Source organism: Xenopus laevis, chromosome 6S (assembly GCF_017654675.1).
Source record: "Xenopus laevis strain J_2021 chromosome 6S, Xenopus_laevis_v10.1, whole genome shotgun sequence".
Lineage (NCBI taxonomy): Eukaryota > Metazoa > Chordata > Amphibia > Anura > Pipidae > Xenopus > Xenopus laevis.
Genome location: NC_054382.1, coordinates 8,881,866 through 8,908,460, shown reverse-complemented (window position 1 = coordinate 8,908,460; position 26,595 = coordinate 8,881,866). Strand labels below are relative to the sequence as shown.

The 26,595-nt window shown below is 42.6% G+C and overlaps 1 protein-coding gene across 1 annotated transcript in view; it reads left to right on the top strand.

Annotated features, from left to right (window-relative positions):
* Positions 1-26,595, top strand: part of prkag2.S (protein kinase, AMP-activated, gamma 2 non-catalytic subunit S homeolog) — a 156,107-nt gene that overhangs the window by 84,187 nt on the left and 45,325 nt on the right. The window contains 1 exon segment of the mRNA NM_001090026.1: positions 9,234-9,285. Within this exon segment, the coding sequence (NP_001083495.1) occupies positions 9,234-9,285 (52 nt within the window).

The window sequence follows — 26,595 nt, the reverse complement described above, 5'->3', positions numbered from 1 at the left end:
TGCCGGGGCGTATGCTTCTGAAGAAGTGGCGAGACGCCACGAAATGCGTCAAGTGTGGGGTATATGTCACAGCTATGATGTTTCATGTTTTTAACTATACCCAATAAATGAAGATTTTATGAATTCAGCCACCAGATGCTCCGCAAAATTTGTTGTGCCAACATTTTAATTGTAAATCAAATTCTTTAATTGGCTGCATTGGGATAATATTAACTTGTAATTTGGCTACAGGCTTGTTCTAACCCTGAAATCAGATTCACCTAATAAATAATAATCCACAGAAATACCTAAAATTACAGTCTTGGGGTGCACCCCAAATTAATTTAAATGATATGGTTGCTGGTCTAATTTGTGGCCTAGTGAAGAAAAACAACAAGCTGGATGTCCAGTATCATAGCACCACCTGCCTGACAGGTCAGCATAGGACAGCCGTCGCTCCGTTGAGGAAAAAGTCGCCAAACCTTTATAATTAAAGGGTATTTAACTAGGAAACCTGTATTTCTCCAAACAATGACATTAGTGGGACACACGTATTTAGCCCTGGAAAAGGAACTAACCAATTACCCATATTACTTCTATTTGCAAGCAAGGCCACTCTCAGCAGAAATATACTGGGGAACAGGTATTAATTAAAAAATAAAACATTGTAACTGTGAGTGTTTGCTTGTATTTTAATACATTATAGTTGTTTCATTATGAGAAATAATTTCAGATATTATAGCTCTGAGTAATTAAATAACACAATGTGCTTGTCCTATGTGATTAGGCTGTCACTGCTGTGTCAACCACAGGTAATTTATTTACCCACTGAAAGAATAAATAAATATTTATACACACATAAATACATATACAATTCAGACACCAAGTATAGATCTTGGCAAACCAGCATTAGAGTATATTGGCTGATGGTGTGTAATGGGAGTTTTAGTTTTTAAAAACTGACTTGTAGCTGCTTCCCCACAACTACTATCTTGCTCTACTATACCTGCTATCCCACAGTCACACTCCCTTCCCAGAGACTATTATCCACTGTTACTATAGGCACCATCTCTCCCTACTATACCTGCTATCCCACAGTCACACTCCCTTCCCAGAGACTATTATCCACTGTTACTATAGGCACCATCTCTCCCTACTATACCTGCTATGCCACAGTCACACTCCCTTCCCAGAGACTATTATCCCACTGCTACTATAGGCACCATCTCTCCCTACTATACCTGCTATCCCACAGTCACACACTCCCTTCCCAGAGACTATTATCCACTGTTACTATAGGCACCATCTCTCCCTACTATACCTGCTATCCCACAGTCACACTCCCTTCCCAGAGACTAATATCCACTGTTACTATAGGCACCATCTCTCCCTACTATACCTGCTATCCCACAGTCACACTCCCTTCCCAGAGACTATTATCCACTGTTACTATAGGCACCATCTCTCCCTACTATACCTGCTATCCCACAGTCACACTCCCTTCCCAGAGACTGTTATCCACTGTTACTATAGGCACCATCTCTCCCTACTATACCTGCTATCCCACAGTCACACTCCCTTCCCAGAGACTATTATCTCACTGTTGCTATAGGCACCATCTCTCACTACTATACCTGCTATCCCACAGTCACACTCCCTTCCCAGAGACTATTATCCCACTGTTACTATAGGCACCATCTCTCCCTACTATACCTGCTATCCCACAGTCACACTCCCTTCCCAGAGACTATTATCTCACTGTTGCTATAGGCACCATCTCTCACTACTTTACCTACTATGTTGCAACTGCAGTCATTAACTAAGCACTGTTATAAAGTACTACACCATGTAATGACACTGGATGTTTGCCATACAAATGTAAGAAGCAACATTTTAGCATAAATATGCAGATTAATAGAAAGTTATTGCAGCATGGAATTACAAGAACAGTTGTTATTCGTATTGCCATCAGTTTTGTTTTACATAAGCCATATCTATTTATAGTGAGTGAGTACATACATTCATAAATACACAAAAAAACCACTGGAGGGTGACAGTAGACCATTTGGATTTCAAAGATGGCGGGTGAATGCAGTCAATTATTATTAGCATATTGACCTCAGTATAGATAAGAGGAAGCATAGTTTTCCCGTTAATGAAGAAAGTAATAATAAACACAGCATTATGCTTAAAGGTCACATCATTACCTAATCAAACCTTGCAGTAAAACACTGAGATTCCTTTAAAAGTGTCTATGATGTTGTTGTTCCCTTGAGTTTAGAACTACAATAAAACAGGCCGTGCTCTAGGAAGTTATAGATATTTACTGGAATTCTTCTACCACAATTAGTGACCACAATAGCAGCCACATGATTTGGTTTTTAGAAAATACTTTTTAATTGTTACACAAATTGACTTTATTTGTATTATTCTTTGATACTACAGAGTTTTATAGCTCGTGTCTCATCGTATATCCCTGTATAGGGGATCTATTGACCCAGCAGGCCAAAAGTCTACATGGAAGAAGCTATGCCATAAAAATCCAATATAATGATTATTTTATGACATAGCTGTGCACACATTTATAACATTAAATCTATGAAATAAATGTATGGGTGATGGCGCTGGATTAGATGAGAGTTATTTAGACAAGGTTAGAATTTATGAAGCAAAGAAAAAGATTTGGCCGATTCAGAGGCAGGAGTTGAAGCTATGAAGCATATCTAGGGAATACCCAGTGCTGCCCCTACGCATGGGCCCTTGGGTAGAAGGAAATACATCCCTGGCAATATTCTGAATGGCATCGCTGGTGTGTGAAGTCAGAGGGAACTCTTAATACAAACATACAAATATATAGGGCCAGAACTATGAGTAGGCAGCAGAGGCACATGCCTAGGGTCAGCGGTGGGGGGTGGGGGTGATCGGACCCTAAGCCATACCTCCCAAATGTCCTGTTTTCGTGGGACAGTCCCGATTTTGACAGCTCAACCGGGTTTGCTACTGAAATGTCGAGACTTTCTCTTTAATCTCCTCCACTGAACAGCCAGAAAAATATTCCAACTGAGGCTTTTGGCTGAGAGCCCAGAATGGCAGGTGCACTTAGATACCTTAGTAACAATTTAAGATAAGCAAAGAAACAATTGTAACAATTTAAGATGAGCAGGTCTCTTGGGGAATCTGTGACTTGCAGATAAGAGTATTTCACCTTCATTAGCAAAACTGTAATAAAACCTTGAACCCTAGAAATCCAGAAATGTGTTCAAACTTTCCATAATCTGCCAAATTTAGTAAAAAGGATGTGGTATTTAGGGGTGTAGCCATAAAATGGGCGTGATCCAAAAAAATGTCACCGTGTTACATGCGCCAAATATTTTTGTACCTCTTTCTATTTTGCAAATGTTGGGAGGTATGCATATTTTAGTAATCCAGTTTTCTTCTGTAAACTAAGTGATGTGCTGTATCTGCACACACAGAACCAGACTATATTCCACAATTAGTAACTGGACTGCACACACAGAAAGAATTCATGTGTCATATATTATGCTATACTAAAAATATTTTTTTTAGGAATACTTCTACTTCTTAAGGTGACCCGCAGGCACTTGATATGTTAAATGCATCTTAGACTTTATAGACAACCTCATAAAAACCTTGGTGGTGCTGTAGGATCTTCAGGATTGTTAGAACTATGTGCAAACGGTTTCTGGAAGTGGAAGTAATTATCACCTACAGCCTATGACTTTTCTGTTAAATATATAAAAATATAACAAAAAGAAATCTGTTCTCCTCTAAAATACATTTGGCCAAAGAGTTAATGGTATGAGGAAAAAAAAATCTTCATCTATTAATCATAGCCTGATCAAATATGAATGCATTGAAAGAAACAGATTTGGCCATAGAATTTGGTCTGTTCTGAAGACAGGGGCAGCCAAAGTAAGGGCACTTACTCATGGGCGTTTAAAGCTGCGTTCCGGTTTTATGCGTTCATCCGCAGGGGAGCGCAGGAGTAGAAGCGCTGTATTATTTTCAATGGGGCTGTACTCACACAAACGCATGTAAGCGCCGAACGCAGGTTAGGACGCAGCATGTTGCATTTTTCACTGCGTTCGGCGCTTACATGCATCTTTGTGAGTACAGCCGCATTGAAAAGAATTCAGTTTGTCTACTGAACGCATAAAACTGGAACGCAGGGGATTGCGGCTTCAAACGCCCGTGAACAAGGGCCCTTGCAGCACAGATGATTTGCTTCACTAGCCGTCCATCATGTACTCACGCAGTTGTTGTATTGAGGGAATGAGGCTGAGGTTAATATGAACTCATGTTTAATTTTGTTTATTGGAAAAGTAGACAAGTAAATGCATTTTCTCTGCTCCCAGTGTGAGATGAATTTACTTTAGCATTTTCCAGATGTTCTCCACCGCAGGGTATCGGCACAGAGAGTTGCTGCACCACGAGATTTGTTTTTTTTGTAATGTTACAAGGGGCATTGCAGATGGTTGGGGAGTGTGAATGTAGTTATATGTAGTTATAATCTACAAACCAGCTAATTCCCTATTGGCCAGACTGTAAATTATATCCTTATAAACGGCGCGTTTCTGCGTCAGAACGTGCCGTTTATATCTTAAAGAGACAGCAATCATTACTGGCGTGCTGTCCCTGAAGCTTCTCCTCCAGCTTCGCATCACATTCCCCCCCTCCTCCTCCTCCTCCTCCTCCCTCCCTTACTTCAAACAGTCGCTACTCCTTCTTCGCTACGGCTGTAGCCTTCCCTCTCACTGCCTCCCAGGTCTTGCGCCCTCTGCCGATGCTTCCTCAGAGTCTTTCTCTTCCGCTCCCCCTGTGTCTCTCTTCCGCCCTGCCCCCTTAATCTCCGGTTACACTGGCAGAGTCTCTCTCCGTCTTTCAACCCCCCACCTCATCTACGGGCCGGCATTGAAACTACAGTTCATGTCAACTCTGGAAAACAAATGGTCCGATTCTAAGGAGAGCACAGATTTATAGGTGGTTACTATTTCTCTGTCTGTATTGCTCACACTGCTGCTTTAACCCTTTGTTCTTCTGTGCCCGTGCACTTTCCACTCTCTATCTCTTTTCCCTTTCCTCCACTGCAACAGCCTGCAGAAATATGGCATATATAGTCAGCATGCCACAGTCACTCATATCAAAGGAGGACAAAAATGCAGCTACAACACAGGTACAGGGACTATGTAAAGCATAGGGGAAAATGGAACGGAAATAAACTGAAGTGTGCATAGATTATGTGTATGTGTAGATTATAATGAATAATGCACCCACTACCGAAATTTATAAAGATATTTGTAGTCACCTCGGAGTTACGTGACCTGTATAAAAGCACTCGGCCTGCGGCCTCGTGCTTTTATATGGTCACGTAACTCCTCAGTGACTTGTAATATCTTTATAAATTACGGTAGGGGGTGCATTATCCACTATATATGGTACCCTCTTTACCTGTCTGAATATGAATTTTACTGCAAAATATCTTTTTATTAATGGTCTGCTCTTCTCTTTTAAGTTCTCTCCTCATGTAATGGACTTCCTTCCTTTCTTAATGTAATACAGGTATGGGACCTGTTATCCAGAATGCTCGGGACCTGGGGCCTTCTGGATAATGGATCTTTCTGTAATTTGGAACTTCATACCGTAAGAGGCATATTTATCAAGGGTCGAAATTCGAATTCAAAAAGACCAGCCAAAATTAAGTCTTTTTTGGGTCCAATTGACTCCAAATAGGTCCCCCATAGGCTAAAACAGCAATCCGGCAGGTTTTAGATGGTGAATGGTTGAAGTCGAATTTTTTAAGAGACAGTACATGACAAAAATTTTTTGCAGATTCGAATTGCATTTGGACTATTCCCTAGTTGAAGTACACAAAAATAGCTCGAAATTCAAATTTTTTCAATTCGAAAATTCACTTCGACCTTTGATAAATCTGCCCCTACGTCTACTAGAAAATCATGTAAACATTAAATAAACCCAATAGGCTGGTTTTGCTTCCAATAAGGATAAATTATATCTTAGGTTGGATGAAGTACAAGCTACTGTTTTATTATTGCTATAACTCCCAACATTTTGGAAATGAAAAGAGGGATAAAAAAAGTTGGTGCGCGTAGTGCGTAAATTTTTGACCACGCCCATTTTGTGGCCACACCCCCTAATTACTATGTTCATTTTACAAAATTTGGCAGGTTATGAAAGTTTGAACATATTTCTGTTTTTTTTTCCAGTTATTACAGTTTTGCTAATGAAGGTGAATTGCCCTTTAAGCTGTGAGTCTAACGTTTCCTAAGGGACCTGTTATCTTATATTGTTACAATTGCTTATTTGCTTAGAAAATTGGTCAGTTGGTCTTCATGATTTTATGCTAATATTTTTGAAAGGGGACCCGACACATAAAAAAATGATTCAAAATCCTACTTTATCACATTAGTCAATTTTTAAATGATCTTTTATAACAGTTAAAAAATAGAAATTGGATTTCATGTTTCATGGATTACAAACTGGAGAGCTGCTGAATAAAAAGCTAAATAACTCAACAACCACAAATAATAAAAAATGAAAACCAATTGCAAATTGACAAAGAATATCACTCTCTGCATCATACTAAAAGTGAATTTAAAGGGGTGGTTCACCTTTAAGTTAACTTTTACGATGTTATAGAAAGGCATATTTTAAGCAATTGGTCAATTGGTCTTCATGATTTTATGCTAATATTTTTGAAAGGGGACCCGTCACCCAAAAAAAGATTCAAAATCCTATTTTATCACATTAGTCAAGCAAAATGATTATTAATTACACAATATACAGTAAATTATTTGAATCTTGTTTCCATCAGTCTGGGAATTCATAATGATAGCAAGCAGGCAGGAGCCTATTTTGTGGACACTGTTATTAAGACAAGCCTTGCATCATCATCTCAGAATCTTGTTTGTGCATCAGAATGGGGGACCTGATGTTCATTCCCATGTACTGGCTACACAATTAAATGGTGAAGAGAACGGGGAGGAGAGCAGTGACATCTAGGAAGTGCTGAATGGAAAGTGAAAGGAATTATCTGGCCCACCTCTATGACTAAGGCATAGAGGAGGGGCAGACAATATTTGATTGACAGCTGAGATTTTTAAATTACCTTTTATAATAGGTATGAATGCTTTAATAAAATTAGAAATTGGATTTCATGTTTCATGGATTACAAACTGGAGAGCTGCTGAATAAAATAAAATAACTCTTAAACCACTTGAAAATTGCCTCAGAATATCACTCTCTACATTCAGGGATCCCCAACCTTTTGAACTTGTGAGCAACATTCAGAAGTAAAAAGAGTTGGGGAGCAACACTAGCATGAAAAAATGTTCTTGGGGTGCCAAATAAGTGTTGTGATTGGCCATTTGGTAGCCCCTATAAGGATTGTCAACCTACATCGAGGCTCTGTTTGGCAGTACATCTGGTTTTTATCAACTAAAACTTGCCTCCAAGCCTGGAATTCAAAAATAAACACCTGCTTTGAGGCCACTGAGAGCAACATCCAAGGGGGTTGGAGAGAAACATGTTGCTCACGAGCTACTGGTTGGGGATCGCTGAATCATACTAAAAGTTAACTCAAAGTCGAACAACATCTATACACTACAGACAGGGTCGGACTGGGGGGGCATGGGGAAAAAAAACAGGTGGGCCTAGGCCCAGACCCGCTCTGACCACCAGACCACCGGCCCAGACCCGCTCCCTGGACTCGCTCCCCAGAGTAAGCTTCCTTCAGCAACCTCCTTTTTTCAGGCAGGTCGCGGGAAATACAAAGTGCACGCATGCGCAGTGGCGCTCGGCCAATGAGGCAGGCTGAGGCGGCAAAAAGCCGCTCCTGTACTTTTAAGAGACAAATTTTCGGTTTTGAAACTGGAAATTCGGCTTTTCTAGTGTGAGAGAGCGCAGTTGCACTCTTCGCATTAGTGTTCCTGCCTCGGCTGCTTCCACTCCCGATGGGTAAGCCGGTGAGGGGGAGCAGCATTTTGAGGAGCTGCCTCAGGCGGCTTCTTTAACAGAATTGCCGCTGTGCATGCGCAGTGCTGCGGAGGGGGCGACTCGACAGGGGGACAGGCCGGCAGGGAACCCAGAGGGGCCCCCCAGTCCGACCCTGCATACAGATAACATATGATGCACAGGCAGAGCTGATGCGGCTCCTCTTTACCTCCACATCTGCTAATGTGCCATACATTTGTGTTATGGTGTGAGGGACAAAACCGAGAACAGATTTCTGGCCGTCCTTCAAGTACTCTTGCGGGCGGTCAGTTTTACCAGAGATAAATAACGCCGTAAAGACAAGGAACTCTGATTATCTATTGTATCTGCCAGCGTGACTGTAAGATTTGTATTGTGGACATTATATTTGTGAATTTTTCCATGTGAACACGTATTATTATATCGGTAGGGGCAATGGGGATTTCTCAAGTATGCACTGAATGGGTTTGGAGCTCAAATCCATGAAATAATGTCAATAAACGTCGATAAAATCTGTTTATATGTCAATAAGCCCAGATAGGATCTCTGGTTTAATGTAAACAACCTCTAGGCCAAATAAAGCGACACCAGTGATGTTCGTGTTTGTTTATGAGGTAACAGACTCCCTGCCTCAAACCAGATGACAAAGAGCGTCCTATAGTGTCACTGGGGCTGGCAGAGGATTGTGGGTATTTAATCACAAGCACCTGCGGCCATTACTTCTATCACGATTACCTCATAAATGTTAATTTATGTTAAGCGCCTTGGTAAGAGGCGTTAACTAATTAGTTATATGGGACTCGGTGTTCGGTACTACAACTCCCAGCAGGAGGGAGGGATACTTCTTTGTTAAAGCCTGCTAAGTACGTGTGTTACCGGCGACAGGTTTTACACCCTCCCTCCCACACACGTACAACATACACACTGACAGCTGCCTGGAACCTGAGCTCCTATCACCGCAGAAACAGGGCGGGAACTTTCATATCTCGCTTGCTGATTGGCCAACGCCTCCCAACCCGTCAACTGGCCAATGAGAGCAGGTGTGGTGTCGTTGGTCTTGCCCTTTCTCTGACTGATGGCCAATCATAGCAGGAGAGAGGGAGGAACGCAAGGCTGGTCGGTGTGTGTATGAGTGTGTGAAGGGAGAAGCAGAGGTAATAATTGGTGGTCCCTTCCCCTTTGCTGTTTCTCCTCTTCTCCTGCCTGAATGTTCATCCCCTTTTCTCTGCCTTCTCCTCACACAGGCTCAAAGCACCACTGAAGGCATGCTGGAGAAACTAGAGCTGGAAGATGAAGGTAGGAGACCATCAGCCCCATATCTACCTTTACCTGCCCCACCTCTGTGCCTTGGCTTCCCCCTACCCCTGTGATTGGGTTACCCCTCCCCTACTCCTGGGCTCCCCTCTTGTCAACAGCCTGACTTCCCTGCTGTCAGCAAGTGGCGGCTGCCTGTAGAGTAAACTGTCAGCTGGGGAGGAAGAATATTTCATCTCTAGTGGCAGTCACATATCACCAAATGTCTGACAGTTAATTCTGCTGCATTGCACATAAGTGTTCCTCACTGTTCCTGCATACATAATAGTGTTTGTTATTTGCAGCTTGTAATCTGTGTGGCATTTCCATATGCACTGTATGTATCATGTTCATCTTCATGCTGAACTGCAACTCTTCTTTAGCTCAACAGTAAAACACCTAGACAATTGCAAGCAATAGCAATACTGTTACTGTCACTTACTTTCCCTGATATACCTCTAGCCATAGTACCTTCCCAGAGTTATTATCCCACTGTTACTATAGGCACCATCTCTCCCTACTATACCTGCTATCCCACAGTCACACTCCCTTCCCAGAGACTATTATCCACTGTTACTATAGGCACCATCTCTCCCTACTATACCTGCTAACCCACAGTCACACTCCCTTCCCAGAGACTATTATCCCACTGTTACTATAGGCACCATCTCTCCCTACTATACCTGCTATCCCACAGTCACACTCCCTTCCCAGAGACTATTATCCACTGTTACTATAGGCACCATCTCTCCCTACTATACCTGCTATCCCACAGTCACACTCCCTTCCCAGATACTATTATCCCACTGTTACTATAGACACCATCTCTCCCTACTATACCTGCTATCCCACAGTCACACTCCCTTCCCAGAGACTATTATCCCACTGTTACTATAGGCACCATCTCTCCCTACTATACCTGCTATCCCACACTCACACTCCCTTCCCAGAGACTATTATCCACTGTTACTATAGGCACCATCTCTCCCTACTATACCTGCTATCCCACAGTCACACTCCCTTCCCAGAGACTATTATCCACTGTTACTATAGACACCATCTCTCCCTACTATACCTGCTATCCCACAGTCACACTCCCTTCCCAGAGACTATTATCCCACTGTTACTATAGGCACCATCTCTCCCTACTATACCTGCTATCCCACAGTCACACTCCCTTCCCAGAGACTATTATCCCACTGTTACTATAGACACCATCTCTCCCTACTATACCTGCTATCCCACACTCACACTCCCTTCCCAGAGACTATTATCCACTGTTACTATAGGCACCATCTCTCCCTACTATACCTGCTATCCCACAGTCACACTCCCTTCCCAGAGACTATTATCCACTGTTACTATAGGCACCATCTCTCCCTACTATACCTGCTATCCCACAGTCACACTCCCTTCCCAGAGACTATTATCCACTGTTACTATAGGCACCATCTCTCCCTACTATACCTGCTATCCCACAGTCACACTCCCTTCCCAGAGACTATTATCCACTGTTACTATAGGCACCATCTCTCCCTACTATACCTGCTATCCCACAGTCACACTCCCTTCCCAGAGACTATTATCCCACTGTTACTATAGACACCATCTCTCCCTACTATACCTGCTATCCCACAGTCACACTCCCTTCCCAGAGACTATTATCCACTGTTACTATAGACACCATCTCTCCCTACTATACCTGCTATCCCACAGTCACACTCCCTTCCATGAGACTATTATCCCAATGCAACTATAGACACCATATTGTCTTACTATACTTATTATGCCAGATACAATGCCTTCCCAGTTGCTATATAGGTACTGTTACATAAATAACTGCAACATACAGCAGCTCCTGGCAGTTAAAACGGTGTTGGATGGTGGGAGTTGTAGTATTGTAATAACCAGATACTAGTTGATATCTGTGGCATATTGTCTATAGTTCATATTGCTGATGTAGCAGAACTGACCTGTTGTGGTTGGTGAATTTACAGCCTCATTCACATTACAGACTATAAATCATATGTTTAATTAATCAGTCTGAAAATTAGATGTGCCTAATCACATCATGTTATCTCCTATAACCTGTGACATGAATCAGGTCTGACCTTCAGTGCTGTCATTTTTTACATCAGTTTTAATGCAGATTATCTTTAATAATGCAAAACCTGGGGGGTGAAATAAAATGCTGGGCCTCGGTATATATATATATATAATTTTTGCTGTTCAACCTGTGACCCAGATGCTATTTTGCTACAACTTCTTGCATCCTCCTTGTACAGGTACTGGACCTGTTATCCAGAATGCTTGGGACCTGGGGTTTTCCGGATAATGGATCTTTCCATATTTTGGATCTTCATACCTTAAGTCTACTAGAGAATCATGTAAACATTAAATAAAGCCAATAGGCTGGTTTTGCTTTCAATACGGATTAATTATATCTTAGTTGGGATCAAGTACAAGCTACTGTTTTATTATTACAGAGAAAAAAGAAAATCAGTATAATCAATAGGATTATTTACTTTAAATGGAGTCTATGGGAGACAGCCGTAATTCCGAGCTTTCTGGATGATGGGTTTCCAGATAACGGATCCCATACCTGTACACATGTATTGTTTAATGCTGATCTTGAGTTTAATCATTTCTCCGACCGATCCCTGGATCCTGTCCCCCTCCTGCTGTCCTTTGGGTGCAGTGTATGTTGGTAGAAGGAGGCACAATGGCACCTCCGTGGGTGCTTCGCTTTGTTCTGTAACTTGTCGGATTTGGGTTTTTTCTTGCGCAGTGATGTCATTAGCCTGGCTGGCTAGCAAGCAGTGAGTCAGTGTTTCTCACCCCTGTGGGAGTTCAGTAATGCTGTAATCGTTTGGAAGGAGACATAAAACCTAAACTGTAAAACTGTCAGCGCTATTTTACATCCTTTCTATTTTATGCCACCATTTGTCACCTGTAATCTCGCCGGTAGACTTCACTGTTCCTCCATTCTCGCCGCGCAGAAGATATATATTTATAGCATTTATTAACACATTTCACATTGCAGAATATGGCAGCACTCACATAATATATTTAGCATACCTTTTACTATTCTTCAAGGGAAAAAAAATGTGAAATGCGAAACCCAGCGTTCATGCCATACCATAACTTGCTACAGGTACTTGTTATCCAGAAAACTCCAAATCAGAAGAAAGGAGAGGGATAGTGGGCCCCTGGTCAAAGGTTTTTGGGTGGGCCCCTGGTCTCCCAGTCCGACGCTGAGTCCCCATCAGAAGTAATGAGTGCTGTTAGCGCCGGACCTTTTTTGTAGGCGCTGGAGTCATTCTATAGTTTAATAGCCAATGCAGGAGGTATTATACCCGTTGGTGGGGTAGAAAGAGTGTGGTTCCATATTCATCCTGTGTCACAAATTGTGATAAACGGCTTGGCTAATACAGGTATGGGATCCATTATCCGGAAACCCCTTATCCAGAAAGCTCCGAATTACGGAAGGGTCATCTCCCATAGACTCCATTTTATTCAAATAATCCAAATCTTTTAAAATGATTTCCTTTTTCTCTGTAATAATAAAACAGTAGTTTGTACTTGATCCTGACTAAGATATAATTAATCCTTATTGGAAGCAAAACCAGCCTATTGGGTTTATTTCATGTTTTTATATGATTTTCAAGAATTAAATTATGGAAAGATTTTATGTGGGAGCATTCTGGATGTTAGGTTCCGTACCTGTAATGCCATTGGACCTTTTTGTAAAGAATAATTTATTTACATGAGGCCCTGCTTATAATTATGTTGCATTTTTGCAGTTAAAGGTGCAGAATAAATTGTCCCCTGTCCTATCCTATTTCTGCTTGTCAGATATCACTCTTAAGGTGACCATACATGGGTAGATCAACAAGCCTGCACCAATCTGCCCACCTTGACTGGGCAATATCTGACTAATCTTTTTCAATGTTGATTGGGGAAGCCTGTTGGGGGACCCCATAAACTGGACAATAACAGACAGACTTTTTTGGTCTTCAGCTTTTATCAGCCTGTGTATATATATGGCCACCTTACTTCTCTATCACACCTCTATGGACTGCCTCATTAGACCATATATATATCATGACTGCATTGGTGGTTTGAGGGACTAATCTTCACTTCAGCTCTGTGTAGCCCACCTATTGCTTGGTCCAAAAAATGCAAATCTGACCATACACATAAGGAGTGCATCTTTGCCCCATTTGGCCACCTACAATGCTGGGCCAAATCAGTCTGCTCTTATTGGTTCTTAACAGAGGCCTATGCAGGCCCTTTGGGGAGGACCACATCATTGTGCCAATGTAGTCTTCTTCCCAATGGCGTTTTCAAACCTGCCCAATAGATTGGCCAGATGTCTGTTGGTAGAGTCTCATGCAAAGCTTAAATCTGCCCACGTATGGCCACCTGGCAAAGATCTGTTTATGTGGGAATATGGCAAAGCCAACATCTCCATACATGTACGGATAGCTGTTTGCATATATCCCAGTAAGATACTGCGTAGGGATGTATTTATCCGTTTTCCGCCATCCCCGGAAGGCTTGCCTTGGGGTAGAGTCCTGCATCAGGTCAAGTACCAGCGGAATACCCATAATATGATTGGGACGCTGTTGATTATTCTTCATTTGCCCAGTGTGTGGGTGCCCCACGGGTAACCGATGTCTGCACTGGGGGGCTACAGGTGGCCAATGCAAGGAAAAGAGAAAAATTCAAGCATTCTAATGGTTAAAACTGCTGAATGTGACGTCTGGGCAATGTGACGTCACTTCCGGTGAGCGCAACGAACACTGCAGGGAGCGGGTTGGTTGAAAATTTGTGGAGTTGCCAAGGCAGGTAAGCGGCTCCGGGTCAGACTTGTGGAAAGTGGGAATGGGTTGGGTGCGGGTTTTAAAAAACAGACCTGTTCAGGTCTCTACCTGGGGGGCAGTTACAGTCTAAATTATAGGAGAAATCTGGAAAGTCTGATTTGATATACCTGTTGCTGGTTTTAACTTTTTAAGTTTTATAGCCCAAATAGAACGAGCGTTATAGGTTTGGACACAATATAAAAACAATCCCCAATGTTTTGGGGAACTGCAGAGCTGACTTGTTGAAGTGCTAAAGCACTAAGGGGCATAAAATGACCCCACTAAGTGCAGATTTACCTAGGACATTGCTGTGTTCTGCATCTCACTTTGTATTACAAATCCTGTGTTGGTGCAGAGTGCAATGGTGGCATAGAGCACGTGGTAAGGACATGGCTACTTGCACCCTCAGCTTGCCATCGCTCCATAACACACACATTAGGGAGTGAGTAGCATAAGGGATGACAGCATGCCTGCCCCAAAATAAATACAGTTCTGCTAAACGTAGGCAGCACTCTCTTCATCCGGAAAGTGCAAGCCCTTCTGCTCCAGACCTGTACTCACAGAAACTCGGGGCGTGTAAAGTTGGCCATAGACATAACAATTACAATCTTTTCCAAGAAAGATTGTTAGTTTCAACACACACGTGTAGAGCTGAATGGTCAGATATACATATAGAAACAATAAAATTCTACCTGTATCTCATGATTCAGCACTAACAATGGCCGATTTTTGGGTGCCTTTAAAGGCACCCAATCAAAATTTTCCACCTAGGCCGTTCGATGAGCCGACCAATATCCAAGTCTTCTGCTGATATCAGTCGGCTTGTCTGTCACCATACCCACTGAATATCGTGCTAAAATTAGTTTTGTACGATAATATTGGTGCATGTATGGCCACATTAAGGGTCCAGATTGCAAAAAACATGGTTTGGTGTTTTTGTTTTATTTTATTCATTTTTCACTTTGCACCTTGCCCCTCCATTGTTAAATGAGCCCTTGGAAGTTTTGTTGGTTTTGGCATTCCCTTACAGGTACAGCTAACCAACTACCTAAATTTCTTGAGTTCATTGGGCGTGGAAGGTTAGGCAGTCATTTCAGGCCATTTACACTTTCTGGGTTTTATAAATGGCAGACAACCTAAATGTTCGGATGTGTTACCTCCGTTTCATGTAGTGGAGCGACTATAAAGGTGGCCATAGACGCAAAGATCCGCTCGTTTGGCGACATTGCCAAACGAGCGGATCTTTCCCCGAAATGCCAATAACAAGCATGGCTATATCTGGGGTCCGATCTCCGCCGGACAAAAGATGTTGGCACTCTCCACACACGATTCGAAAATCGTACGAATCCTTGATTCGTACGATAGGATCTGTGCGTCTATGGCCAGCTTTAGGTATGTCATTGCTCTTTATTTGACTCTTCGCTCCACCCTCATTTAAGTTGGTAACACACAGAGGAAACAAATGAACTCTCACACTCCAGCTTGTAAAATAGCATTGCTGAGAAACCGGCTCTAATGAAGTTATGAGAAAGATGTGTAGGTATTTTGACACCTTTTCTTTATGCTGCTCTCATATCCGTTTCAGTCTCAGTAACGTAATTCACTGGCTATAGTGCTGATGTAAAGCAGCCCATTATATACGTATTGTGTGTGGGTCAGGGTTTCCCTGACCCGCACCCGACCCCAACCCGTCCTGCTACGACCCACGCCCGCACCCGCTTCCGGGGATCCTTTTATAGACCTGTGCCGACGTGGCCTGCCGATGATGTCACAGTGACCTCACAAAAGGGGCGGGGCGAGCAGACATGAGACTATAAAACCGGAACCCGGAAGTTGGATGCTGGCATGTGAAGGTGGTGGGTGGGGAGAGCAGGAGAAGAGCTCAACCCGCACCCGCGGGTATGGGGGTCGGCCCGCACATCCAGGCCCGGACTGGCAATCTGTGGGTTCTGGCAAATGGCAGAGGGGCTGCTATAAGGTGCCATAGAAAGTCAGTATTTAGTGGGCTGGTGGGGGCTGTTTGGGCCTCTGTGTGGGCTGATTGGGCTCTGTGTACCCGAAATGCCAGGGCCTATTTTAATTCTCAGTCCAGACCTGTGCACATCACTAATTGTGTGGCTATTACACATTATGCCTTATTGTGTATAGGTATTGTGTGTAGGGATGCAGCGAATCCACTTTTTTGGATTCGTCCGAACCCCCTCCGAATCCTAATTTGCATATGCAAATTAGGGGTGGGAAGGGGAAAACATTTTTTACTTGTTTTGTGACAAAAAGTCACGTGATTTACCTCCCTGCCCCTAATTTGCATATGCAAATTAGGATTCAGTTCGGCCTGGTAGAAGGATTCGGCCGAATCCTGCTGAAAAAGGGCGAATCCCGAACCGAATCCTGGATCCGGTGCATCCCTAATTGTGTGTGGCTATTATTTGCCGAAGAGAGTAGATATCTTCCAGAAGTTGAGCTGCTGTAACTGCAATGGAATTTGCCTTTATTGCATTCCTATGCTGGTCAGACTCAACCGGATATTAATAAAGTTTGGCCACCCACGTGGATAGTCAAAGCACCACATGTCCAAATGAAGACATTACTCATGCTATGTATGCTTTAAAGGAGGAGAAAAGGTGGAACTACTAGGGGGTGTCAAATTATTAGACACCCGAGGCACATTTATCAAGGGTCGAATTTCGAATTCATTGAAGAAATTACCAACAGCACACTTCAATACATTTCAGTACAGTGAAATGACCCTGTATTGGGTCTTCCGGGAACAGCACCTGACCCAACAAAAGTGTCTTATTTTGGGAGGTGAGCGCTCCACGTTTGTGACTGTGTATGCATTTCGAATTCATGTGAGTTTTTTTTTTAACTCTAATAAATTAGATTTTCCTCAAAAATTCGATACGGGGGTGTTATTTGTAAAAAATTTGCAAAAAATTTTTTGTTGTTGCAAGGACCAGGGATGGGTTCGGCGGGGGAGGGGTAGGCTGGGGCCGGCAGCAAGTTTGGACACGCCACGTACAATTTGGGTGCGCCTTGTTTTTGTGGGCTGGGCTCAGCAGCCCAGTGCAGGAGTGGGCCCGGCGGTTGGGGACCCCTGCTTTAACATTAGACTTTTAACAAAGTTTTAAGGTGGCTATATATGGGCAGATTTAAGACCCATGAGATTGAGTCAGCAGAAATCTACCCATGCATGAGGGCTCAGATGGTCCAACTGACTGATATTTGGACGAGTAGTTGTTTGGCACGTAGATGTGGTCCTCGTCCGAGGGGTCGCTGTAGGTTGCAATGCATGATCAAGTTTTTGCCTGCAGGGCCAATAAACAGATCAGCCTAATTTGGCTCAGCAGGTGGGTTGCCAAATCAGCCCAGATCTTCTCACTTGGAATCCCGCCGTGTATGGTCACCTTTGTCATGTCCACTGTAAACTCAGTAAAAGCTCCTGCACCATGGGCCCATCATTTATCCTGTTTACTTAAAGGAGAACTAAAGTCTTACTAAAGAAGTAACTAGAAATGTTGTACATTATGTTTTGGGTTTCTTTAACAGTCCAAAGCAACCACAGCCCTTTAGCAGTAAAGATCTGTGTCTCCAAAGATGCCCCAGTAGCTCCCCATCTTCTTTTCTGCTGATTCACTGCACATGCTCTGTGCTGCTGTCACTTACTGAGCTTAGGGACCCACTCACAATATACAGTACACATAGACTATAAATGTCACAATATAAGGCTGATTAGTAATTAATACAGATAATTACTACATGGCAGCACAGAAACCAGTGCAATTAGCATCAGAATTTAATAATCAGCAAACCTGTAGCATCAGCTTATATTACAGCCAGGGAAGCTCATTTTCTGCTGGATAATTAGTGACGAGCCCTAAGCTTAGCTTCTCAACAGCCAATCAGAGCCCACTGAGCATGTGAGTGTCACAGACACTTTCCAAGATGGTGACCCCCTGTGACAAGTTTGAAGTCCTGGATCATTGCTGCTATTGACAAGCTGAAACGTTAGCCTCGTGCAATAAGTTCAGCATATGAAATATGAAATTTTTAGCCATATTCTTTTTTAGGGTTTAGTTCTCCTTTAAGCTGCTGATAAACAAAACAAATAACGCCTGATTACCAGTTCTCTTATTTGCAGCATGCAGGGCGTGTTTTCCTTCCCTTCTTATTGTAAAACTCAAAGCAAACAGGGATAATGACAGTTTGGCTGCAGTGTCCTCCCCAGTCAAGTCTTTCACACTGTACCGGAACGTGTTGCTCTGCAAAGTCGTATTCCCGATGCACGGCTTTATGATTAATGAGGCGCTCGTTCCCAAAGGTGATTTGAATTGAAAATGAGCGTTTGTTTGTGTCTTTTCTTAAATGCCAAGAGGATAGTGCATACATGGGGTTTCTGCAACACTGTTCATCTGCCACGGTAGGTTCTGCTGTAGGGGGATCTAGTATCCAGAAATCTGTTAAATAGAAAGCTCAGTGCTGATAGTTAATCGAGTTGGATTTTTGGTCGAAACTCACTAATTCGAGTTGGGAATAATCCAAAATCGAATTTGAGATTTATCATACCTGGACCCTGGGAACAACTCAAATTCGACTATTCGCCACCTAAAACCTGCTGTATTCATGTAGAAGTCAATGGCAGAGGTCCAGTGACCCATTTGAAAATGTTAATAGCCATTCAAGTTTTTTTTCAGATTCATATTTAGTCGAATTGTTTCGAGTTTTTGAGTTGTGAATAGTCGATCAAGTTTTAGACGTTCGAGGTTTTTCTTAAATAAGATACTATTCGAGTTTTGGGTTCATTCGAGTTCATTTGAACTTCCCTGGATGTCTGCTTGATGCCCGGTCTTGTTCACTATACGCCAGTAGTGGGCATTTGCACCTAGACTGCAGCATTCCAGTGTCTCTGCTAAAACTGATTCATCTGGCCCCCTAGGAGGTTGCTACTGCTGTACTGTCATGGGAAAAAATTGTTTTTTTTTTTCAAAATGCATCAGTTAATAGTGCTGCTCCAGCAGAATTTTGGAGCAAACAAATTTTTTATATTTAATTGACATGGGGCTAGACATATTGTCGGTTTCCCAGCTGCCCCCAGTCATTTGACTTGTGCTCTGATAAACTTTAGTCACTCTTTACTGCTGTACTGCAAGTTGGAGTAATATCACCCCCTCCCTCCCCCCCCCCAACAGCCTAACAACAGAACAATGGGAAGGTAACCAATAGCAGCTCCCTGACACAAGATAACAGCTGCCTGGTAGGTCTAAGAACAACACTCAATAGTAAAATCCAGGTCCCACTGAGACAAATTCAGTCACATTGAGTAGGAGAAACAACAGCCTGCTAGAAAGCAGTTCCATCCTAAAGTGCTGGCTCTTTCTGAAAGCACATGACCAGGCAAAATGACCTGAGATGCACCTACACACCAATATTACAACTAAAAAATACACTTGTTGGTTCAGGAATTAAATTTTATATTGTAGAGTGAATTATTTGCAGTGCAAACGGTGTAATTTAGAAATAAAAACTACACCATAAAAATCATGACAAATCCCTAAAAAGGAAGAGACAGAAATCTCCATGCTGGACACTGGCCCAATCGCCCTCACAGCTTATCTCTGCATTTTCCAATACTATTGTAAATATTTGCACAACATCAACACTTTCCTCTGTAAAACAAGATTATATCAGGCTATTTAAACATATGGCTTTCCAGCTGCTTATTTGGGGCTAAGGGAATACTGGGAATTTCTACAGCTCAGGGGAAAATATTATAGCGTATAATGATCATTTAAAGGAGACATACTGTATAGGATAAACAGGAAAAGCCTAATTTATAGGTGTGGTGTTGGTGTCACATTGTGCTAAAAAGTAATATTATCTTAAAAAATAGCCCCTTTATTGGAGCTCCCTATAGATGTTCTCTGGTCCCTGTCTGAGTTTCAAATGAGGGGTAGGCGTGTCCTAACAGTCCCTGCCAGAGGCACAGTAGGAGGGAACAGCCAATCACAGCCCTGCAGTCACACAAGTAAAGACAGGCTTCAGTTCCCTATCAGGTCCTGCTAGCTGCTGATTGGTTCCTCTCCTACAGTGCAGTCTGCTGAGTGCCGTCGGCTCCTCTGCACAGCCTGGGAAAGGAGGCAGCAGCAAGTGGAACATATGGGCGGGACTAGTGGGAATTTTCAATCAAGTAACCAGTAAACACTGCTTTTTGAAGCACAACCCTTCTATATCTAAATGAGTAAAATGCACTGGTACCTTCTTGTTTGTTCCATAAGATGTCTCCTGTAATATACACTAAACCCAAATTCCATTGCATTATTGCTGTAATTGCCATTAGCGTCCTTAGAACCTGAACCACTATGACTTAGTATCAATTAAAATTGCATTTTCTTTGGTTTTTGCAATATTGAAATAGTGGTCCAGATTATATATGGCGTTAACAACACCAGAAAAACAAAATGTATTCGGTTATGGGTCACTGGGGCTCATTTCAGTAACGCTAGGCACCTGTGCAGTAACCCATAGCAACCAATCACTTGCATTTATTTTCTAGTTGGTTGCTATGGGTTGCTGCATGGGGCAGCATTTCCTTGTCTTTGCATTTATAGTGGAATATGTAAAGCTGTAAGTATAGTTTGCATTTGGCTGTTAAGTAGAATTCTACCCAGGTATTGCTGTCAGGAGAGAGATTATAAACTGATTGGTACTGGCACTTATTGTAATATATTTTAATTAGTCGAATTATTAGTTTAGTTGCTTCATTCTTGGTCTTAGTGGAGAAACCCACTGGGATTTTCCATTTTCTTTTCAGTGTGTTCACTCCCCCAGTAAGGTTGTGTTTCAGTAGATGACAGCTATTCAATAAGCCAGGAGTAAGGACATAATTAGGGACGATGTACGTAAAAGGCTTGGGTTAGACTTTCCATATACAGTATGTTTTTATACAAACAATGTCTCTCTGTTACTCCTGTACTGGCAATGGATACTGGAGCAAAGTGCTGACTGGGAATGGTATGGGTTAAATAAAAGAGTCAGAGAAACCAACCATTGATATTAAATGGATTCTGTCAAGGAAAAATGTGTTTTATTTTTTCATAACGTATCAGTTAAAGGGGTTGTTCACCTTTAAACAACTAGTTGGTTTCAGATAGATCACCAGAAATAAGGACTATTTCCAATGACTTTCTATTTTCTATGTGTGACGGTTTTTCTAATATTGAAGTGTAAAGTGTAATTTCTCTCCTTCTGAAGCAACTCTGGGAGGGGGGGTCGCCGATCCTGTAAACTGTTCTAAATTTATACATTTAGTTGATACATTTCTTATCTTTGTCCCTGCAGAGCAGAATCTCTGAGTTTCATTACAGGCAGCTGTTAGACTTGATACAATAGTTGCTAATACTCCAGAGATGCTGCTGAGAAATGGATCAACTCAATGTTGCAAAATTGTAACAGTTTAGAGTCTGCACCTGAATTACTGAGCTGCCAGACTAAAACACCAGAGACACGAACATTCAACTTTAAACTTAGATTTTGGAAAAACAGTAAAAAATAAATAATGGAAAGTACTTGAAAAAAGTCTTTATTTCTGGGGAACAATCTAAAAACAACTGCAATCGTACGAAAGTTATGTCCGACCAAAGCTGGTGACAGTCTCCCTCTGAAAATCGTATGATCGGCAATACACGCAGAGATATTAACCGCATCCAACAGAAATCTTTTAACCTGTCCGATCGACCAAATGACCGATCTCCGCCAGACGAAAAATTTTGGGACTCTCCACACATGGTCCGAAAATCGTACGAATCCTCGGTTCGTACAATCAGATCTTTGCGTCTATGGCCAGCTTAAGTTTGCTCATAGTCTGTACAGAGAGATCCCATAAAACTATGGCAGCATAGGTATTCCTCTGTACTAAGCACAATTCATCAGGAACAGTCCCCTAAGTTTGCTCATAGTCTGTACAGAGAGATCCCATAAAACTATGGCAGTATAGGTATTCCCTGTACTAAGCACAATTCAGCAGGAACAGTCCCCTAAGATTTCTCATAGCCTGTACAGAGAGATCCCATAAAACTACGGCAGTATAGGTATTCCCCTGTACTAAGCACAATTCAGCAGGAACAGTCCCCTAAAGGTGCCCATACACTGAGAGATCCGCTCGTTTGGCGATGTCGTTAACGAATAGCAATGGGCGGTCGGATCGTGGGACCGCATCAACGAATAGATGCGGCCGCGATCCGACAGGATTTTTTGTCCCATCCGATCGAGATCTGGCCGACTTTCGGCCAGATCTCGATCGGTGAAGCCCGTCGGGGGGCCCCATACACGGGCCAATAAGCTGCCGACACGGTCTGTCGGCAGCTTTTATCGGCCCGTGTATGGCCACCTTAAATTTGCTCATAGTCTGTACAGAGAGATAACATAAAACTACAGCAGCATAGGTATTCCCCTGTACTAAGCACAATTCAGCAGGAACAGTCCCCTAAATTTGCTCATAGTATGTTTAGTTAGATAACATTAAACTACAGCAGCATAGGTATTCCCCTGTACTAAGCACAATTCAGCAGGAACAGCCCTCAGACCTGACTCCTTGTCTGTACAGTGAGATACCATAAAATGGTTGGTATAGTTTTTCTTCTGTATTACGCTCATCAGGAAAAAAAAGAATATAAACTCAATTTCTTTCAGCATTTTCAAAGGAAAAGGGGCTTTCAAAGCCTCTGACAGCTTCAGCATTGATCAAGGAAAGTGCCAGACTGCATGGTCTGCTAATCTATTCTGCTTGTGTCATGATTAAAGGGAAATATAAAAGAACTAGGGCAACATCCTACACTGAGATTCTGTCATTTGTTTCAGCATAAGCCCCCCCCCCCCCCGTGCCATCAGAACACGCTTCTCCCCACCTCCCACTGGCACTGATGAGGTTATCTAATAAATGACTTCTAAAGAGATAACCAGTAAATAGTGCCTGCTTATTGGTTGCTATGGGTTACTAGAAAGTAGTACATTTAAGAACATTTATTATTTTACCTCCTGAGTGCAGCAACCAATCAGCATGAAGCATTTACCTGTTATTAGGATGGGTGACATGTTCCAGTAGGTGAGCATTTCTTCTGGCCTCAAAACGACATTATGATCTATTTATTTTCCCTTTAAACTTGAGGTTAGCCGTGTAAATGAGCAGGTCTGGGATAAGAAGAATTATCAGCTGCAGAGAGATGTACAATAGGCATTACCTGTAACCCAGATTGGGACCCAAGTGAATTTACCCTGCTGCTGTGCCCAGGTTATTGCTTGTGATGGATGTATAGACTTATATAACCAGCGCACTTGTTTGCTTGGCAGAGCAGAGAACAAAGCCCACAGAGATTTAAGAATCTCCTTTAAAAATAGAATGAACAGCAAAGGTGACCATATAAAATTGCTGTGTATTCCTGCCGTGTATCTAGAGTAGACATTCCTGCTTGCTTCTGAAGGGGTGGTTCACCTTTAAGTTAACTTTTAGTATGTTATGGACAATTCTAAGCAACTTTTCAATTGGAGTTGGGTGCCAGATACTCATTGACAGTTAGATCCAATATGTCTTCTAGGTGGGGCTCCTTTTGCCTAGAAGATGTATTAGAGCTCACTCTATTAAAATCACCAGACATCATGTCTCTCTACATGCAGGATTTGTGCAAAAGGCAGTTATTTTGTTAGATTTTGTTTGTACTGGAATCAGTTACTTGAATGAGCTCTAGGCAAAATGATCTGCTCTAGGCCAAAGGAGCCCCCCTATAAGATATATTGGATCTAACTGTCAATGAAAATCTGACACCCAACTGCTGCATGAAGACAGAATGAAGAGAAACAGATTCTGAGAGAGGAATAGTGAAGATAAACTTGATTATATTAATTGATCATATTTAATTTATTGTATTTAGAAAGTTTCTTACGTATATTAAATTACATTTTTTAATTTAATTTAGTTCCCCTTTAAGATTGTTCCAATGAGGCCTTATGTTTCGGTGGCTAAATTGGGTAAAGATTTTCTAATGTATGGGCAGCATTTGATTCTGAATTCTAGTGGACTGAATCTCTAGTGAATGGCTACAAGCCATGGTAGGGGGCTATTCGTTCTAAATTCCTGTAGGCTGCAGTTGTGAGTGTGTATCAGCTGGGACTTCTATGAATGCACCAAGTTGCCTTCTACCTGTGTTCCTCTCATACCCCTGGGGCATCTGTTGTTAACAGGGATTATACCGACTTTACTGTTCCACGTTCAGTTAATCATAGGGACATGAAGGGATCCTTATTTGACAACGTTTTTGTATTTAAAGGAGAAGAGAAGGCTAAAACTAAGTAAGCTTTATCAGAAAGGTCTATATAAATTCACCAGTAAACCCTCAAAGTAATGCTGCTCTGAACCCTCAAAAGAAACACCACATTTCTTTCCTTATATTGTGTACTCATGGGCTTCTGTATCAGACTTCCTGTTTTCAGCTTAAACCTCCAGGGCTTGGGCTTGAGCATGCTCAGTCTGCTCCTCTCTCTCTCTCCCTCCCCCCTCCCCGCCCTCCTCCTCCCTGCTGTAATCTGAGCCAAGAGCTTTGAGTGATCATGGAGAAACTCAGGCAGGAAGTGATGTCACAGCAAGCTAATATGGCAGCCGCTATCCTAAACAAACAGAGACAGTGTCTAGAGCTGTTTATTCAGGTATGGTAAAGTATTCTGCAGAATAAATATAGTGTTATAGCTTGCACTATCCTATATACTAACCGAAGGCCTATCTATGTCCCGAGTGGAGGGGAGGCAGATGCGCACGCAACTTCGGTTAGGATCTATGAGATGCGCGCGCAACTTCAGCCGAAAGACATAGATGCGGCCTTCGATTAGCAGATGTGCTGGAAGGTTAGGATCAGAACAGGTTAGGATCGGGGAGGCAGATGCGCTGGAAGGTTAGGATCTAGGGAGGCAGATGCGCTCACCGTCTCCTTCTGCCTCCCGCCGCCTCTTCTTTCCTGCTCACTCAGGCGGCGACCGCTGGAAGGTTAGGATCTAGGGAGGCAGATGCGCTCACCGTCACACTAGGGGAACCGGTTGCGTACCTGCACGAAAGTCTGTATAAGCGTCGGCCATCTTGCTACTCCTCTGCGACTTTGTCATCCGCCCACTGCCAAATCCGCCCACTAAAGTCTGTATAAGCGTCGGCCATCTTGCTACTCCTCTGCGAGTTTGTCATCCGCCCACTAAAGTCTGTATAAGCGTCGGCCATCTTGCTACTCCTTTGCAAGTTTGTCTAATGGCGGCGCTAGCGTCACTCTAGGAGGGGAACCGGTTGCGTACCTGCGTGGGTGGCCATTTTTAGCAAAACGGGCTATATTATCTCCAAAAAATATTGATGTTGACATGATAAACAACCAAGTGATTGCATTACTTCCTGGACAAAGCTGTGTCTTTCTGAGTACTGACTGTATTGATTCTGAAGACGAAAGTGAGAAACTTAACTTCCCATTAGAATATTTAAACACTATCAACAATGCTGGATTACCACAACACAATCTTATACTCAAAGTAGGAACAATAGTCATGCTGTTAAGAAACCTTAAGGGTAGGGGCACACGGCGCGATTTCGCCGCGATTCTGCGCTAAGCGATTTGTCGCTGCGTTTTTTAAGCCGAAATAGCTTTGCTAACTTTGGCGCTGGCGTCAATGCAAATCGCGGCGAAATCGCTGCGCTAATTCACACGCGGCGATTCGTTTTCTATTGTCGTCCGAAGTTGCCTCGCTGAGCGTTTCCGGGCGACAGTAGAAAAAGAATCGCCGCGTGTGAATTAGCGCAGCGATTTCGCCGCGATTTGCATTGACGCCAGCGCCAAAGTTAGCAAAGCTATTTCGGCTTAAAAAACGCAGCGACAACTCGCTCAGCGCAGAATCGCGGCGAAATCGCGCCGTGTGCCCCTACCCTAACACTAAGCAAGGTTTATGTAACGGTACACGGTTGGTTGTGAAGAGCATGAGACAAAATGTTATCAAGGCAGAAGTGCTTACAGGATCCCATAGCGGTGATACTGTTTTGATTCCCAGAATTGACCTTACCAGTTCTGACCAGGAATTACCTTTTAAACTTAAACGACGACAATTCCCCATTAAGGCTGCATTTGCCATGACAATCAACAAATCACAAGGACAAACATTGGATAAAGTCGGCATTTACCTATCTGAGCCTGTGTTTGGTCATGGTCAACTTTATGTTGCATTTTCAAGAGTGCAGCGTTCATCTAATGTTAAAGTCAAGATTTTAAGTACAGCTCACCAGGGAGAACTCATTCAAGGACAGGAGAACATTTTCACAAAAAATGTTGTTTATAAAGAAATTTTTCAGTAACACTTTACTACCAATAAACTCAAAATTTAAGAATTCTAATAGCAGATAGGTAATAACAAGCAATCGGCACAGATTCACTCT